The sequence below is a fragment of the Epinephelus fuscoguttatus genome, linkage group LG20 (assembly GCF_011397635.1).
Source record: "Epinephelus fuscoguttatus linkage group LG20, E.fuscoguttatus.final_Chr_v1".
NCBI classification, from domain to species: domain Eukaryota; kingdom Metazoa; phylum Chordata; class Actinopteri; order Perciformes; family Serranidae; genus Epinephelus; species Epinephelus fuscoguttatus.
Genome location: NC_064771.1, coordinates 21,758,406 through 21,777,340, shown reverse-complemented (window position 1 = coordinate 21,777,340; position 18,935 = coordinate 21,758,406). Strand labels below are relative to the sequence as shown.

General features: G+C 40.6%; 1 protein-coding gene across 2 annotated transcripts in view; it reads right to left on the bottom strand.

The window, feature by feature from the left end:
- Positions 1–18: 18 nt before the first annotated feature.
- Positions 19–18,935, bottom strand: part of LOC125880432 (integrin beta-3-like) — a 49,747-nt gene continuing 30,830 nt past the window's right edge. For both annotated transcript variants that reach the window (XM_049562908.1, XM_049562907.1), the window contains 5 exons: positions 12,381–12,603; positions 12,200–12,300; positions 9,975–10,094; positions 4,980–5,146; positions 19–3,064 (listed from right to left, as the gene is read on the bottom strand). In XM_049562908.1, coding sequence (XP_049418865.1) covers positions 2,996–3,064; positions 4,980–5,146; positions 9,975–10,094; positions 12,200–12,300; positions 12,381–12,603 — 680 coding nt within the window. In that variant the 3' untranslated portion in view covers positions 19–2,995. The remainder of the gene's footprint in view (positions 3,065–4,979; positions 5,147–9,974; positions 10,095–12,199; positions 12,301–12,380; positions 12,604–18,935) is intronic.

The window sequence follows — 18,935 nt, the reverse complement described above, 5'->3', positions numbered from 1 at the left end:
CAAAATTTTGCATCTATTACAGATGAAAGTTCCCATTACAATTCAATTTTTAATGTCATAAACAAGAGTATAATGGCTCCTGGTACAAAACTGAGCCTCCAAGCCTTAAACAATGGATGGACATAACCAAGGAGATCTTTATAATGAGAAATATGACTTTTTCTTTGAGGTCTAGAGGAGCAAAATTCCTCAGAAAATGAGAGGAATGGATTGTCTTTATTTCAGAAGACATGGGTGCAGCTTCACCATGAATGTCTGTGGACAATAAAAGGACATTTAACAAGTGGACTCATGAATACTCAACTGGTGTGTCCCCACACAGTGTTCTCTATGGTGTTTGTGCTTTGTCTAAACATCTAAAAATACTTAATATCAAGAGTTTTTAAAAAAATATATATATATATATATAATAGGCCAGAGTCTAACCACTCCTGTCGGTCTCATATCACTGACTGTAATTTGGGGTTTTGCAGAAGTTTTTCCGCAGATGTTTTATGTCCATGACTGTTTATCATTTCCTTTGTTTACATGTGCTGTAAATGCATGTATTAGTTGTCACACAGCAGCAGCAGCAGTGATAATTGTGTCTCCACACTGAGGGAGGTGCTGAGCCATTTCACGCACAGATAACGTAATTACTTTGTGACTGTTGTTGGCTTATTGTTTGCTTTGTTTCAGTAGATCTAATCTGCAACTACACTGCTACGTGTAGGATTCATCATGAGGTAGTTTATCTTGGATGTTTGATTCAATTACCTAAACTATAAAAGGACCAGTGAGGTACACTTGCACTTTATGTCCAGGAGGTGGAAGCAGAGCATTACAGACAAAAAGCCCTGCACGCTCAGATGAGAGTCGAGGGCACTGAGCACAATAATTTACTAGTCATATATGTGTGCTCTGTCTTTTGTGAATTCATGTAGTGTAATGTGTAATTCGAAGTAATTTGGCCATAAATTTAAAATTTTTTGTTGCCATTAAACCCCAAAACTCTTCTCATGCCTCAATTATTTTGCCCCCTCGGGTTTAATGATGTAAATCTTAAGTAGGTACCAAATGTACATGGGTGTGAAAGAAACATATTAAAGGCAGCACTACAGGAAATCACAATTCTGGTTGCTTGTCTTGGTGAAATGAAGTTTCCAGATGCTCAGCCTCAAATTATCAAACAAGATTTTACATTTAAAGGAGCAGTGTGTAGGATTTAGTGGCATCTAGTGGTGAGGATTGCAGATTGCAACCAGCTCAAACTTCTCCCACGTGCTAGTATGGTTAGGATTCCTTCAGTGTTTATTGTTCAGGAGTTTTTTACTGGGAGCCGAATTATCCATAGAGGTGTTTTTCTCTCCAAAACAAATGGTCCATGTGATTAAAATGTGTAAAAACACTGATTACTGTTTCATGTTAAAGATCAGTGTTTCTCCGACTGTTTCACTTGTTGCAGACGAACTGTTAGCTTAGTATCTGCTAGTTTGTGCTCGTCTTTTTCCTTTGATAACTTAAGATCCAGGCGTTCAGGAGGTTTTTACCATGAGCCGAATTATCCACAGAGGTCTCCTCCTCTCCGAAACAAATGGGTCTGGTGATTTAAACTGATAAAACCCTGAATAAAGCAGCTTCACGTTAAAAATCTATGTTTTGCTGATGCAGTTCAGCTCAGCACAAAGGGGCCGCTAACTACGGTGGCCGACACGAAAACGCAAAAGTCCCGATTCTATAGCCAGTGTTTGGTTTACATCTTCTGGACAACTGTAGAACAACATGGCGGACAACGCGGCAAACTTGACGTGACTTATCAGGTGATTATACACTAGAGAGACCATACTGACTATATTATATTCCATTTTGGCTAATATATCCACCTAAATCCTACATACTGGACTTTTAAAACAAAAACTCAGTGGACACTGGTTACTGTTTAACCTTCAAAAACATCAGTGATTAAGAATAGTTTGCTTATCATATATATATGTATTAAACATATAAATATACATACTCCCTAAAGTGTCTTTCATTTGAAATATAATATCTTTAATTGTTCATTATGGAATAAAGCTCCACGTCTATTTTGAATTTTATTGTAGCCTTGCCTTTGTTGTTCACATCTGGACTGTGGTTGTAAAGTTTCCCACATCAGAATGAATACGACATATTTGAAATTTCAGGAAAACAAACTGTACACGAGAGACAACGCTTATCTCCCAGAGTCCACACAAGACACTGCACCAGTTTTCAGTAAATTAACAGTTTACTCCAAACCACATCTTATCTCCAGCATGACACTTGACTGAATTAAAGACGGTTTATCTTGCCGTTGTCCCACCGACGACCACAAACAGGAAATCCCAACATTGTGATCAGGAAATGAAGTTTGTCTTGCAAAACATTATCTGCCCTTTTGTTCTCCCACTGACTTCAAGAGTTAGTTCACCCACATCATTTTTTTTTTATTTATTTCCACGCTTAGCCTCAGCGGTATCCAGTCATGTGGATAGTTTTGGTTTTATGTTCCTCTGGACCAGATATTCAGAATAACCTACAGATTTTGCTGCCAGTAGTTTTCTTTTGATACGATTTTCCGTCCACAGCTACGTCTGTGGGTTATCCAGAGGACTGGCAGCTGAACAGAGACGTTAAAGTTTAAAAGGCACAATCTTTCTGGATTTTGGGGGCTCTGTTTATATTTTAATATAGGGGCAAATAAAATAAAAACTATATACATGGCTGGATACTATGGGTAGGGGTAAACCTGCACAGCACCAGAGCTCTTTGTCAACCATACAAAAATCAAAACAATCTTATTCATCATCGTGCTATAAGTGGGCGTTTATGACAAATCCCTGATAAAAATGTGTCCTTGGAATCATTTCTACATATTTACAAACACAAATAATTATTAATTATTGTCTTGTGACAGTAGAGGCCTGCACATGATTCGGTGCCTTCCCAAAAAGGACAGTAAAAGTCCATTGTTCTTCATCCTTGTTCAGTAGCATCAGTCTTTTCCTCTGTATGTGATGTTCGTGAAGGTAGATGTGGCTCCTTTGTAGAGAGGGTTGTGTCCCTGTTGGTCAAACACACATAAAGAGACATCAGCTAAGAAAAGCTTCACAGACATGATATTAATTAGACATGCTTTCCTTCTTGTGGTTCAGGACTCTAAGAAAGGGCACGTCAAAGGTCCCCAGAGAATTGTGTAATATAAAATAAAAGTTAAAAAGTAAAATAGCCACTACGACACTCATCCCAGACACACATCACTTCAAGGTGTGGCTTACTGTATGTTTTCACTTCCATCACTGAACGAGCATCTTAACACCACTGTGATTCTTTGCGGTCACAGTCCTGTGGGATCCGGGTGTGTTATAGAGGCCTGTTCCCAGTAAAGGCTAATTAGCGTTAGCTTATTTAAACCCAGCCCTTCCGTTAGCTGCCTTTTGTTCTGCTGGGAGTAACAGCATGCTACAAAAATAATAAAAAACATCTTCAGAAAGTGAGCGCGAGAGGCTGGAGAGGCTGTGTGTGTGGCCTATTGTGTGTGAGTGTGTGATGGTGCAGGCAGGATTGTGTGGGTGCCACGCCATGTTTTAAAAATGAGTCCAAGGAAGGGGGGGGGGTGTATTGGTACCACTGCCTCAAACAAAATCTACATGTATCTTCTTCTTTCTTTTCTTATTTTTACAATTTTTTAACTGTTAGTTTCTCAAAGTCCGTCCCTGAACGTGACATGCATGCATTATATTTGAATCATTCGCGATCCGTTTTGATACTCTTACTTTGAATATCTTACATTTAATACACAACTTGCTACTGCATCAAACAGGGCCCCCGTAACAAGCAGCTGTCAGATTACAAATGACAGCTTGTAGAAAGCATAAACTATTCGTGCTTCTCGAAGTGAGGAAAGGATCCTTACGCGGCTAAAGTTCAAGGAAGCTACGTCATCGAATCCCACCAAAGGACTGTTCCATTGTCAAGGATCCTTCGAATTTTACCAAAGATCGAGTCCTTCCTTCAGAGAATCTTCAAGGATGCATGGATATAATATCCTCAGCAAGCGTGAAGTACCCATACTTTGCACATGATCTGCCTGAACTGAAGGCGGGGCCTCTTCAATGACATGCGGCTGGCCACTTGCTAGCCTTTTCCCATGTATATACATCAAAAAAGTCTTGCCTAGTCTCTGTCGGACCCAAATTGGAAAGACCTACCATGAAGGCATCCTTGACTTGAGAAGTACCTTGAATGTCAAGATGGATGACATGACAGTTCCCCAAAAGTGAGGCCAAAACATTTTGATTGCCCCCTGGTGGCTGGCTGCAGTATAGGTCATAAACCCTGCCCCCCTTCATGTAGTGGATAGGGCATGGGCCAAACTAAATTTTTTCCTAAGATAGTTCCTCGCATTTTAGGTGGTACTTATCACGATGATGTACATTCAAGCATTTTTCTGACAAGTTTGGTTTAAATTAGTTATTTGATTCTATAAAAACGGGGTGTGGCATCATGATTGACAGCTGTGTGTGTCAATAGATGTGCTTGCGATCAATGGGCAGGATCTCAAGACCATGAGATTGCTACTGTGGCCATATTCAGAATATTTTTGTATAATATTTTGTACAGTGGGAGACTTTGTTAGTCTTTATATACAGTAGAAAGCTATTGGTTGCACAGCAACTAGTTGCACCTTATCAGTGTAATGAGAACTACGAATTGTCACCAGTGCTAATGTTGTTAGCTACAGTTAGCGATTTCAGTGGACAAGTCAGCAGTTAAATATGGAAATATGGAAGTGAGATGGGAAAGTTATTTTTTTAATTTCTAGTTTTAAGTTTTCCTTAACCACATGTTGACTCCTGACATTGGCACCCACTCATCAAAACATTAATAATCCATCATCTAAATGAAAGTTGACACCACCTTGATTTCTTAGTGTTGAGCAAACAGCACATCAGAGCATTTACGCTAAATTCACTGACCGTGTCCCACTTGGCACGAGCGCGTTCTTCCTCAAATTTGGCAAACTCCCGTCTGTCGTGGATGGTGACCAGCAGTTTCCAGATAAGCAGGGCCGCCAAGCCGAGGAACAAGATGGCCCCTGCCACCGACAGAAGCACCACTAAAATGTCTGGACCCTTGGGGCAGTCTGGATGAACGGAAGGAGAGATAACAGAATGACTAAAGAGGACACTCAGGAGAAGATAAGCCAGTAGGCAGGCCAGAGGAAGTCTGATTTCATAATGCTGTTTCCTCTTGTCTCCTCATGGATTTGATGTTTGCTGAAACTCTGCTAAATGCTGTGACTATTCAGACTCAGACGTGTGCATCTGAGCTCCTGAGAGCAGTCATATTGACACCTGTCATGTTGGTACCTTCTAGCGTGAATGTAAGATGCTTTCTGAAAGTTATCAGATCTGTGAAGTGATGCAAGAGAACAAGAGCAGCATTGCAGTGGTGAAGAAGGCAACGGGACTCTAAATACCAAAGAGCAGAGAGGAGGATGGGCTGACGTGGAAAATAGTAATCTCACTCAGCCAGGCCACAAATCTCCCTTCCCTCATTGTGGTCTGGCAAAACTCAACAGGAATTTGATTTGCAAAATAAATACATGACTGACAGTACACTCTCTCTTCTCTGAAGCCTGTACTCCAGCCCAGACATTACTTGTTGTGCCCTCCCTGGTCATTTTTCCCATCATTAGCCGTTCCGGAAAATTTTTTGTAAATTAACCATTGAACATGTTTCTAAATGAGGGGAGTAATATGCAGTGCACTGCTGAATCATTTTTCATTTTATGTCTACAATATCTCATTTAAATAAGCTGTTCCGGGAGGAAGTAAGCCACATCATCATCTCAACGCTTGTTAGTTCACCGTAGGGCTGTACCAAATGTCATTTTTTGACATCTGAGGTTTCTGTTGAGGTTTTTGAATGAAGCTGTCGTCATGTTGTATGACATCATCACCCTCAAAAAAATCCTCCAACAAAATCTTTAGTTTGAACAAAGTGATTCACTGCAATAAATGGGTTATTTTTTACTACTGAATCAACTTTTGTCAATGAATAAATGTAATTTATGGTGCTGTTAGAGTGCTGCTAGACCGCCTTGTTAAAACAGGTACGTGCCGTCCTTTGTGTGCAGCAAGCAGGAGAGTAGACAGTCTTTTAACTGCAGTGAAAATGTTGTTTTTGAAGGCTAAGCGCCAAAAAATATGGAAGCATGAAGCATCTCTTTGGATAAAAACATCTATAATGTTTGGCTTTTGGACTTTACAGCACTCTGCAGTTATTGGAAATGTTTGGATCACACAAGTTGGAAACAATTCTATGCAAAAAATATCAGCATGGCCCAATTTTTATCTGCAACTGTGCCTAAACTCTGGGTTTAATCAAGGTGATTGGACATGTAAAAAAAAATTACTGATTGAGAATTCAGATATCAACATGATGAATGAAGCTTTGGCAGAGCCCTAGTTCACTGAATGGTTTCGCCCCTACATCCAAGCTTCATTAATTCTCAAGGGATATTTTCTTATTGGAAATCTTGTTGTAAAAAGTTAGATGGGGGCATTAAGCTGGCTTTGTGAGGCTACGAGAATGAAGGTCAAAGTTATGAGCAGTCTTTTAAAGGCCCTGAAAGTATAGTTTCTCAGTCAGCATCTTACTATGAGCAATTTTGATTATTTCAGATGAGTGAATTTCAGTCATTTTGTTTTGTCTGTACTCTTCTTACTGATTTGAAATGGGGTGGACTCAGTTTTCACCCATTTTTTTGTAAGTCTGGGCAATTACTTGAATTTTATTTTAAGTTCCGATTTTGGCTTCCAACGGTCATAAAACAAGACAATAAAGATAAAAAGATTATTGTGCTGCAATGATGCTCCCATTTTGTCTTATGATGTAAATCCAGCAACCCTTTTCCTTTACAGCGGTACACTAAGTGTTGCCAACTTGGCGACTTTTGCACAAGGCTTAGCAACTTTTCAGACCCTTGTAGTGACTTTATATCTAAAAAGTGACTAGAGACAAATTTAGCAGCTTACTCAGATCATCGGGGAAAAATAAAGATATATAATAAGTTATACTGGAATTCATTCCAATGCATGCTACTCAGAGTAATTCAGTCCATGGCTCTTCTGCTAACAGCATAGGGTCAAACCCTTTCCTCTTGAGTGGTGTTTATATTTATATATTATATATTAATCATTTTATTTTATTTTTAATTTGCTTTTCAGTTGAATTAAAGTTCAAGAAAGTTCATTTTCTTTCAAGGGCTCAATAAATTTTCAAAGTCAATGAGCAATTGCGTTAAATAATCAAGATATGTTTATGCCTATCCCAGCTGACATTGGGCAAGGGGCAGGGTACACCCTGGACAGGTCGCCAGACTATCACAGGGCTGATACATAGAGACAGACAACCATTCACACTCACATTCACACCTACGGACAATTTAGAGTCACCAATTAACCTGCATGACTTGGACTGGGGGAGGAAGCTGGAGTACCCAGAGAAAACCCACGCTGACATGGGGAGAACATGCAAACTCCACACAGAAGGGCTAAATCAGAATTTAGCAATATTAAATACTAAATACTAAATCTAGTATTACAGAGAACGGGTTCTCTTTGTGTTCAAGGTTACAGGAATTGCAAACTGAAGTCTGGCAACAATTCAGTTTTGTCATTGTTGGTAAAAAATGTCTCACCTTAACACTTCTTGCCACCAGTGATCAGAGCCATCTGGTCCATATGTGTGTGTACATGTTTGCTTGCCAGGCTGGATATTTGTCTGTATATCTAACCATTAGTCTATGTGGTCTCTATAGCGCATACATATGTGGAGAGTATTGGGTGTTGGGTAAGTGGGGTGACCTTTTACAGCCGACATCAAAGCTTTACTCCTCTTCCTCTGTCCTCATTCCTACTCTCCTTTATTTCCTGCTCTTCAGCTGACCCTTTTGATCCCTACAGCCTCGACCATTACAGCTCATATACAAATCATGTCAGGCTGGTGCTACGAGCTTGTCTCTGCAACATTATTCATTTGTTTCAAATGAGAAAAATTCTTAGTCAGCTTTGAGGCATGTCTGTTTCCTATCTTCTCCTCCTCTCTTCTTTTCACCTTCGTAACACAGCTTCATGTTAAATGTTCTCTATCCCTCTCTTTTGCTTACTAAGTCTCCTCTCTCTCCCTCTCATGCTTTCCTCTTGAGGATATGTAGAGTCAGCGGGTTCCAAGGCGAGCTGGGCAGCTGTTTACAACCCTCTTTGACACGGCGGGGTGCACCATGTTCAAGGCAAACCTTGGTGTGCTCCTCTGCTACCCAGTTGTGCCTAAATTAAACACACACATTCATTAAAGGCAGAGCCAGGGACAGACTTTCTCTGCGGGCACTGGTGGTCATTAAAGGCTGTTTTACCACCCTACACTCTTTCTATTTGGCCACTTAACGAGCAGATGAAGGGCATGCAGCAGGGAAGTGACAACTTGTACTTGGGTGAGGAAAAAAGCCCACTGATTTCCCAAGACGATAGAGGTTTGCTAGAAACTCTAAACCAATCAAACTATTGATTGAATGGTGATACATTTGTGGTTCTAGATTTTATGCTTGTTAGCTTTTGAGTTCTGCATTTACTGTCTATCTGTCAAAGTGGCTTCCTTCATGTCTTCCACATATAATCTTTACCACAATTATAAGATATTGTCCTTAAAGCAGTATTAATTGATTTCTTTTGGCCACCATGGGGCAGCAGAGTAATCTGTAAACACAACACTGACATGTAAGTATTAAGCTCATAAAAAAAAAAAAAAAAAAGACCTAGCATTTTTTTAACTCAAAAACTTCTAAATTGCAATATGCTTTTTTTTTGGCCACTTGGGGGCAGCAGAGCAAGCTGTAAACACAAAACTGACATATCAACGTATCCTCACACAAGTATGTTGAGTATGATGTTTTATGAAAATGCACATACAATGGTTTGCAAGATATCTAACGAATTAGCACCCCATGAAAGGCATCATCACGTTACGTACTTAAAGTAAAGTTACATATTTAATTAAAGTTACGTAGATTGGGTTTAGAGTCATAAAAATGACATATCTTAAAACAACTGCGAGCTGTCTTGGTTTCATGTGGGACTTGAACACCAATCTCCTCGGGCAAAGTCCAAAGTGCGTTTGTTTGACCCATCTACCAACCAGACCTGCCTCCTTACACAGACTTTGGTTCTTTATACTGCTTTCTTTTTTACTCCCTTCAGCGTATTCCTCCTGTGATTGCAGCCTTCCTGATTACATGGGTTATAAATGAATTACTGGCCTATGATTACGTGGGTTCTATACAAATTGGGGTGCATTATTTTTCGTAGCTATACGTACAAGCAGTGCATGAGAACAGCTTGGACATTATCTCACCTTCACCATCTCAAACTTGCTAGCAAATACTTGCCTGATTGCACATACAGCAGACACAGAATAGCATTAGCATTAGCATTCATGTAGAGTGGTGTTTATAGCTAGACAAATGTAAGCCCAATATTCACTTTTGTTTTAGGTCTTGGTTTGGCTCACCAACTCCTGAGGGAAATATCTGGATCTCTTTATCTGCTAAAACGTCCAATGTGTTCACCAATAGTTGCTAACTTTTAAAGCTTGCCATTTGCGGTTGTTCTGGGACTGTGCAGCTTGTTTATCAGAGGTCTTTTGGCAAAAAAAGCTGCCTGAAAATTAAGTTCATAACAGTGGGAATAGGCATTAAAACCAAAATGAGCTGACAGACATTGAAATACTCTGTTGAGCTGAAGAGAACTGCAGAGTTTGGTGCTAATTCTCTGTGGGTTTGGTATTGAGAGTGACCCCTTTCACATTACACTCAGTCATTTGATCCATTATTAAAATTCAAAATATTGATTAGCACAGCTTCAAGTATTTGTTTGTTGGGTCAGGTATGCACGTAGGATGTTTTCTCTTACCTGGCTCTTTGACGACGTACAAGATGGACTTCCCACCGGCGTCCTCATAGTACTGGAAATGCTCCAAACAATCGTCTTCATCTTTGTAAGTGCAGTTCACAGCATTTGTATCATGGAACACTGCATACAAAATGAAAACAGTTCATCAGTTAGTAAAGACATTTCTTTACTTGTTTTTTTCTATAACAAATACCTCAAAATCAACCAAAAGATAACTTACATTTTTTGGTCGTGTTGGTGAGACATAATCAGAGTTTTGTAATGCTATTAAAAGCATTACTTGAAGTGTAGAAACGTTCATAACCTCGCAATTCAAATATCTTTATATTATTAACCATTCACTTTCTAATAAAGTGTCCTATGAACGTTTTAGGAGTTATAACTAATGATTAATAAATCATTTACTACTGCCTGATAGATCAGTTATAAGCCATTAATAAGGACAACCTTCGAGTTGCCACAGTGTGAAAAACCTCTCTGGCTGGTGTTTATCCTCCTCAATCATGATGATGCTTGTTTTGACTATTTAGCAAGCTTTGAAGCGAGAGACTGTAAAATGAAAAGCATGAAAAGTTAAACTTACAAGCAATAAAACCCACGTTTATACATTCAGGTTTTGATTTTAAAGTCTTACGCGGTCTGATATGACCAGTAAAGAGATTTCACTGACTAATCAATTAGTCATCTAGTCAAGTACTCTGACCACTGGTTGGCACTGTTGGCAGCAGTCATCTAGTAGAGGATAAAACGGCAGCTGCGGCAGGAGAGGAACAGAGTCACCCGACATAGGTGAAGCCTGCTTCCCACCCATGTTGGTGCCCTGATCTTTCTCAACACTAACCAAAATGAAGGCAGGATGGGTGTTATAACGTCTAAGGAGTAAAATGTTATTGACCAACACTCTGGATTTATTGTTGTTGTACCACCACAGAGCCACTGCTGTCATTCCAGTTTCCCATTTTTATTGCAGCAGCTACAAAAGAAGCAGATGTCATGTTAGGAATTGTGAAATGTAATATGCTGATTTCGTTCACTGTTGCAGTGTTTATTTGTTTGTATATAAGCTCACGAGCCATTTTATTAGGTACACCTGTTTAACTGCTTGTTAATGCAAATAGCTAATCAGCCAATCACATGACAGCAACTCAATACATTCAGGCAGGTAGACATGGTCAAGATGACCTGCTGAAGTTCAAACTGAGCATCAGAATGGGGAAGAAAGGTGATTTAAGTGAGTTTATATGCAGCATGGTTGTTGGTGCCAGAGGGGCTGGTGTGTCAGAAACTGCTGATCTACTGGGATTTTCACACACAACCATCTCTAGGGTTTACAGAGGATGGTCCCACAAAGAGAAAATATCCAGTGAGCGGCAGTTCTCTGGGTGAAAATGCCTTGTTGATGCCAGAGGTCAGAGGAGAATGGCCAGACTGGTTCAAGATGATAGAAAGGCAACAGTAACTCAAATAACCACTGGTTACAACCAAGGTCTGCAGAAGCCCATCTCTGAACCAACACCACGTCCAACCTTGAAGCAGATGGGCTACAGCAGCAGAAGACCACACCAGGTGCCACTCCTGTCAGCTAACAACAGGAAACTGAGGCTACAGTTCACACAGGCTCACCAAAACTGGACAATAGAAGATTGGAAAAATGTTGCCTGGTCTGATGAGTCTGGATTTCTGCTGCGACTATTCCCTTTATGCCTTTCTTCATGATGACTAGTCAACTACTGTTATGAATAAGTTGGCAACTAGCATCCATCAGTTGGATGGATGCTAGTTGCCTGGGTTACCTTCCTGTGTATCCTGTTGTTCCCTGTTTTCCATGAGCACCTGACACAGGGTTTTGATCTAGGTTTGATTTCTCTCCTTTTGCTTCTGTTTAGCATTTAGCATTAGCCCATAACTGCCACAGGTTGCAAAGTTACACTGGATTGCTTTAAATTCATCAGGCAGGTCCCTTCATCTCTAGCCTTCTGGGAAAGGTTTGCAGAGCATCTGGACCTTAATCCATTTATTGACAACTAAATAACTGATAATGACCCTCCTTAAATCTTAATATACTTAACAAGTGAAGACTTAATGGCTTATTGAAATGGTTTACCAACATTTAGAACCACATTTTTCCATATAAAAGGATCAAAGAGCCAAAGGTATTCTTCCACAACCTGGCAACCCAAAACTTGTTCTCTTTAATAACTTCTCATGGATCTATAAAGCATTACCTATTTCCTCCACAAGCTCAATCTCATCCTTGCAGATCCGAGAGCAGGTGTTGTCCTCAAACAGCTTGCCCCTCTTGAAGTGCTTACACTCCACACACTCCCTTTAAGAGGAGAAACATACATCAGCTCATTTCACATAGCCTTCTGGACATGAATATGACATCTTGAGATGAGGACTCACTTCTTCATGGTGCAGGCGTCAGGGCAGGTTGGACATTTGTCACACGTGGCCCCGTAGGCACCGGGCTGGGTGCACTCACAGGCCCCGCACACACACTGGCCCCTTCCGCTGCACAACAAGCCAAGGTTGGACATACAGGTGTCGGTACGTCTGGAGCAGTTACAGTTCTCACCCTGCCAGTCCGGTGCACACTGGCAGAAGCCACAGTTACAGATGCCATGACCTGGGAGACAAGAAAAGGAAAAGGAGAAACAACCATGAGATAAAGATGCTCTGACAGAGCTACTGTAATATTGTTTACTGGTGTAACTTAAAATCGTGAAACAGGAAGTTAATAAACAACAAAGAAGAAGATGACAGTGTGACCAGCTGAAATTCTGTGTGACAGCGAGGGTGTGTCAGGAATTGGGAAAGAGGGAGGAAAAAGGCGGGGGGTGCTTCGTGCCTGGCATGACTGTAATTTCATTTGTTGTGCGTCATTTGCTAAGTTTGCTGGGTTTATATGAGTTCAGTGTGTTTATGGCTTCATCCTTCAATATGATGGAAATATTGAACATCATTTTATACACATTTTTAACACAGCCTGACACATATGGGGCATCTTTGGAAATTTTGGGAACTCCAATAGCATTTAAAACGAAGCTCCGTGGGTTTGAGAACAGTTTGCCGGTCAGCATGAGTTTGTAATGACTGACCGCAGCTTGTTAAAGGCTTATGAGTGAATTTACCACAAGCCTGTGTCATGCTTGTCTGTATTTTCCTGTTGTGATGACATGTTTTAGCTTTATTTGAGAAATGACATGGTTCCTCTCTATCTTGAGGAATATGAGGGGTGACTGAAAAGTTTTGAGCCTCAAGGAAACAAAGCAAGATACAGATTTTTCAGTGATTTTATTTTTCAACATAATCCCCCTCAAGGGCAACACACTTGCTCCGGTGGTGCTGAAGCGCCTTTATCCCAGCAGAAAAGAACTCTTAAGGTTGGGACCCTGGGAACTCCTCCACGGCTTCCATGACGTCTTTAGCTAGAGCATTGTCATGGTGGAAAAAGATTCCTCTGGTCAGCATTGCTCAACTCTTCTCTCAGATTTCCTCTCTGAAGTGTTTCAGTAGGTCAGAGTAATCATCTCCTGTGATGGTATGACCCCTTTCCAGGAAATCAATCAGCACAAAACCTCGGGAATCCCCAAAAACCGATGCCATCACCTTCCCGGCTGAAGGCGTGACCTTGGCCTCCTTCAGTGTGGGAAATGATGAATGATTCCATCGCTTTGACTGTTCTTTTGTTTCAAGCTGATAGCGGTGGACCCAGTGCTCATCCATGGTAATGAATCGCGCCAGAAAATTGACCGCATGAGCTTCAAAAATTTCCAAATTGTTCAATGATGTGGTTCGCCAAGTGCGCTTCTGCTCAGGAGTTAGAGGGCGTGGGACCCATTGAGTGGAAACCTTTGAGAAGCCAAGCTCATTCCAATCATGAACACAGTTATTGATAGTAAGGAATGGTGGTTAATTATGAAAAATACCATTTGGCTTGCCTAACTACCCATTTTCTGGGGTAGGCCAAAAAATTTTTAGTCACTGCCTTTGCTTTGCTTTTAAATAGGGCTGCAAACCAACGATTATTTTCACCGTTAATTAATCTGTTGAGTATTTTCTTGATTAGTCAATAACTTGTTTGGTCTATAAAATGTCAGGAAATGGTGAAAAATGGCTATCACTATTTCCTTAAGCCCAAAATGACATGCTCATCCTCTTATTTTGGCCACAACCCAAAAACATTAAGTTTCCAATTTAAGAAGCTGTAGTCAAAGAACTTTGACTTTTTTACTTAAAAATTACCCAAACAGATTATCAAATTAGTTGGTGATTAATCTATAGTCCATACCCATTGGTAGCTTTGTCACCTTCTACCTATGCCAATCCTCAATGCCTATGTGCAGTTTCACATAGATTGACCACGTCAGTGAGTAGAAAAACATGGGACTGACTGACAGAATGACACACTGACAGTTTCCGTGATTATGTACAGCATATCATACCATGACTTAGTCATACCAAAAATTAGGAAAAAAAAACCCAAAAACATTGGGCCACAGGGGGAGCCACAGAGATCGGTCGCATTTTAGCCATTTTTAAGCTTTTTTCTGTTGTTATAGCGCCACCCAGTTGCCAATTAGAGTTAAATTTCACCTTGAGGCGTCCTGTTCTACATATCTCCCAAGTTAAGTAAAAAGCGACATGGCGGTTAGACCTAGATAAGAAATTAGCTCTCTAGCGCCCCCATTTTGTTTGATGGGGTCAATAATGGTGGGGGACCCCCCTTAGATTATGTGTGGTCGTATGCCTACAAAGTTGCGTGGTGATCGGTGAAACCCTTGAGATGTTATACGCCTTTATGTGATGAGCCACGCCCTCCACAATATTCATTGCCTTATAGAAGCTCAGTTTTAGTAAGTTTTCCAACTTTTGCCAAGAGGGAACTTTAGATATTGGTCCCTAGATTATGTTCACTGAGTTTCATGCAGATCGGTCAAACTTCCTAGGAAGAGATTGATTTGAAGTGTTTTTCAAAAAATTCAAAATGGCGGAAAATCTATATAACTGGAAGTTATGGGTTCTTGAGGCAAATTTGTTCCTCATGAGGAGAGGCATCTCTGTGCAAAGTTTCATGTCTCTAAGACATACAGGGCATGAGCCCATTCAAAGTTTGCTATTTCAATCGGTTGCTATAGCGGCCCCCTTTGGCCAATTGATATAATGTTGCTCCATTCACATCCTCCCATGACCCTCTACCACTGTGCCAAATTTCACATGGATTGACCAAGTCAGTGAGGAGAAAAACGTGGAACAGACACACAGACAGACACATCCACACACCCACAGAGTTTTCGTCATTATATAGTAAAATATAATGGTATAAAGGTAAAAGCCTCATTGAGATTAAAAAAAATTTCAAGAATGACCTGGCCAAGAGGGCAGCATTAAACATTGTTACAAATTACAACAAGGCAAACAGACATATACAACTGTCATTAAATTAATAAAAACCACAGTATGAATGCAATTAACATGAGATACAAGGTCAAGGACAAGAACAAATATGATGCGAGAACAATTTCTAAAATGATTTGGGAACAGTCACACTGACTAAAAGAGTGAATTTCCCGATCCTTTAAAACCGACTTTAACTCCCACGACAATGTTCAGCTCTGCCAGTTTCAGATCCTTCTGAAGATTATTCAAGGACGAAGAAGCAGCATGTTTAAAAACTTTTTTGCCGAGTTCTGTTCTCACCCTCGGAACCAGCATTTGTAGAATATTATAGAGCGAAGGACATATTGATTTTGGTTTCTGCACATGTATGTAGACAGATAAGAAGGAACCAGGCCAAGAATAGATGTAAATAAGCGCAAAGCACAATGGTCAGGGGCATTCATGAAAAGCAAATCACCATAATTCTGCAGAGGTAAAAAAAAATGTAGATATCAAGTGTTTCTTTGCTTGAAGGGAGAAGTTGGATTTCTTTCTAAAAAACAAACCAAATTTAACCTTCAGCTTGGAGACAAAGTTTTTGACATGTGATTTTATAGACAAGTTCTGATCAATGATGATACTTAATACTTAGTATTAGATTTAATTTAAAAGTTAACAACTGATCAATTAATCAACCAAATGCTGCCGCTCTACTTTTATACCCTTGTATTCAACAACCATGCTGGGCTTCCTAAAATCAAGCTGGCATTACATGGTCCTTGGTTTCCATCCAATGCTACAAGTATAATTTTTAAATATGAAAGATGAGTGTCATGTCCTGGTATGACATTTTGTTGCTTTTGAATTTTGATCCCAAACACTGGAAAGCAGAAGTGGTAAGTCATGTTTCTCCAACTGTTAAAGACCTAAAACACATTTCATTGTGTGCCTGTGGTGTCTGGAAGGGTTTTATTTTTGGCTGCATGATTCAGTGTGTGTGTGTGTGTGAGTGACTCTGTGTGTGCATTGGTTTGTTGTTTTTCCTCGTATCTATGTGTGATGTGTGCATGCAAGAGAGTGACAGTGCAGAAAACATTGCGGGCTATCGCTCCAAAACAATGCTCAGATAAACAATGAGACAGGAAGCAGCTTGGAACAGTCCAACTGGATAAAGGATGATCCATGAACAAACTGTCATTACCACATGACCACAAGACCGCTGGCTTTTAATTAGACCATTCTGCGGGGGGGAGAACAAGGACTACGGTCCTCGCAGTGAGTAAGGTATTTCAAGACAACAGCAGAGGACCATGTTTTACACACACATGCACACTTCCAGTTCTCTCCCCACTTGGCTCTTTTCTGACCAAACATGGGTTTATTTTTAGCCTCATTACACCACACCGGCCAATGAGTAAGCACAATGGTATTTTCATGTTAATCTATGGGCTTCGGGGAATACAGCAAAAACATTTCTGTGTGAGAGCAGTGGAGGGGGAGGGGGTTCGGTGATATATGACATCTGATGAAGCTCGAGGCAGTCTGTGCCAAAACATATGCGATTAACAATGCTCAATCAAAATATCACCCGCCCAATCTCAACCCTAGTTCATGTGTTTTTAAAACCACTAAATACATAGCTATAAGCCTAAATTAAGTAGCACTTGTGATAGAGGCCTGTAAATCTTGACTCATGATCACAATTCTTTTGGTCCTTTCCTGCCTTTTCTTCGGTCTTCCTCTGAAATTTTCATCATGCCATCCTTATATGAATAGTTAGACATTTAGGGAACTTATTCTGTTTCTTTTTTTTTTAAAGTTATATGAGAAAATCGATGCAGTTCGTTTGTGGTGAGAACGTGTTCCGACCTCGATCTGAACCAACTGCAGTCACATGACACATTGTTTGGGTTAAACATGAGCATGTTACAGTCCTGGAGGATTATTAATGTGCACCTCCTCCTGTACTGCCTTAATATGCACATTCAGCACATCCAATACATCAAAACATTGTTTTCTAGTTGGATCCGCGCCTCGTTTTCAAACTGTATGGTTTGACTAAAATGAACAATGACAGCAATATAGTCCATGATGAGCAGCGCTAAAATCAACCTGCGTAGTTGTCCCTCCATTGTGACATCAGAAAGTGTCACATTTACCTTGCAGCTGTACTCTTCTCCAACGTTTTGTTTACTTCCTGGATTTTCTTCACAATCAAGAGCAGCTTTCTTGTGCAAGGCATTTGATCTGGTCTGCTTGTAAATGCTGCCATAAGAACACGAACCAACTCGAGGCAATTATGTAACTTTGTGACAAAATTAGTCCCTGATTCAGACCAAGGCAAGACAACTCTAGGTCTGAAAGCAGCATAAATTAGCATATGTATATATATTTTTTAAATGCAGGAAAAACAGTTAAAAACCCATCATGTTCGACATCACGGACGGGCTGGAAACAAGTTAGCAAACAGTACACACAGCATGGAGGCCAGTGAAAATGCTACCGCATATGTTGCACCCCAAAGATATCATATGACACCACGACTTCTCCTCTTTTTAACCTCTGTGGGGTTGGTGAGATTCCTCCAACTTTCAGAGTCAGAAATCCGACATATGCAGGTGTTCCACTTGAAATCTCCGAATGGGAACTCCCAGTGCAAATGGAACACATCATTAGACTAGTGCTACCGTACTACAAGGGTGCCGTAGCATTGTTCCGACCTCTCATTGTTCCGACCTCCCATTAGTCCTGACGTCCCATTGTTCCGATATGTGATTATACTAGGCTATACTGTATTTGTGTACCATAGAGGATCAGCAATGCAACAAAAGTAGGCTACTGGTCGAGATACAAGTGTCATAGAAAGGAGAGAATGAAACACCATAACTTCCTGTTATTAACTCTGGGGTCCTAGTTGTGTGGGGAGCTTTCCACGGTGCTGAATGGCTCCCGGCGGGCGTATTTCTGCCTTGATGGTGCGCCGCAACCGGCTCTGGGTCAGCTGGGAAAGACTTGAGGCGAAGCAGGCTCACAGCTTATGTGTTTGCCACTTTATTTTTCATATTAACCCACACCATGATCTTTTCCTAACCCTAACCAAGTGGTTTTTGTGCCTAAACCTAACCAGACCTTAACCACAGGGTATCATGATGATTTCGGAACAACGGGACTTCGGAACAATGGGTTTAATATGGTCGGAACAATGGGATGTCGGACCAATGGGCAGACCCCACTACAAGAGGAAACTGTGATGAGATGAATGCAGATGAAAGAGAGGAACTGGTGCCAAAAATGTCAGCCATCCGGCAATGTCTTGGATACAGGACAGACAACATGGCACAAGCACAGGTACTGTGCAAGTCTAAAGCCTGGTATACACTGTGCAATTTTTGGCTGTCCCAGATGAAAGATGACCAATGTGAAAGAAACACAGCGATATCTTTGGTTGTGGCTCTAAAACAGTGCTCCTATGTCACACAGTGACAGAAGTTCAGGGGTGGCTGACAGCCTAGAATAATATTCTGACAGTGTCAAAAAATTTGGGATGACCATCTCACTGTGTGACTGCTGTTACAATCT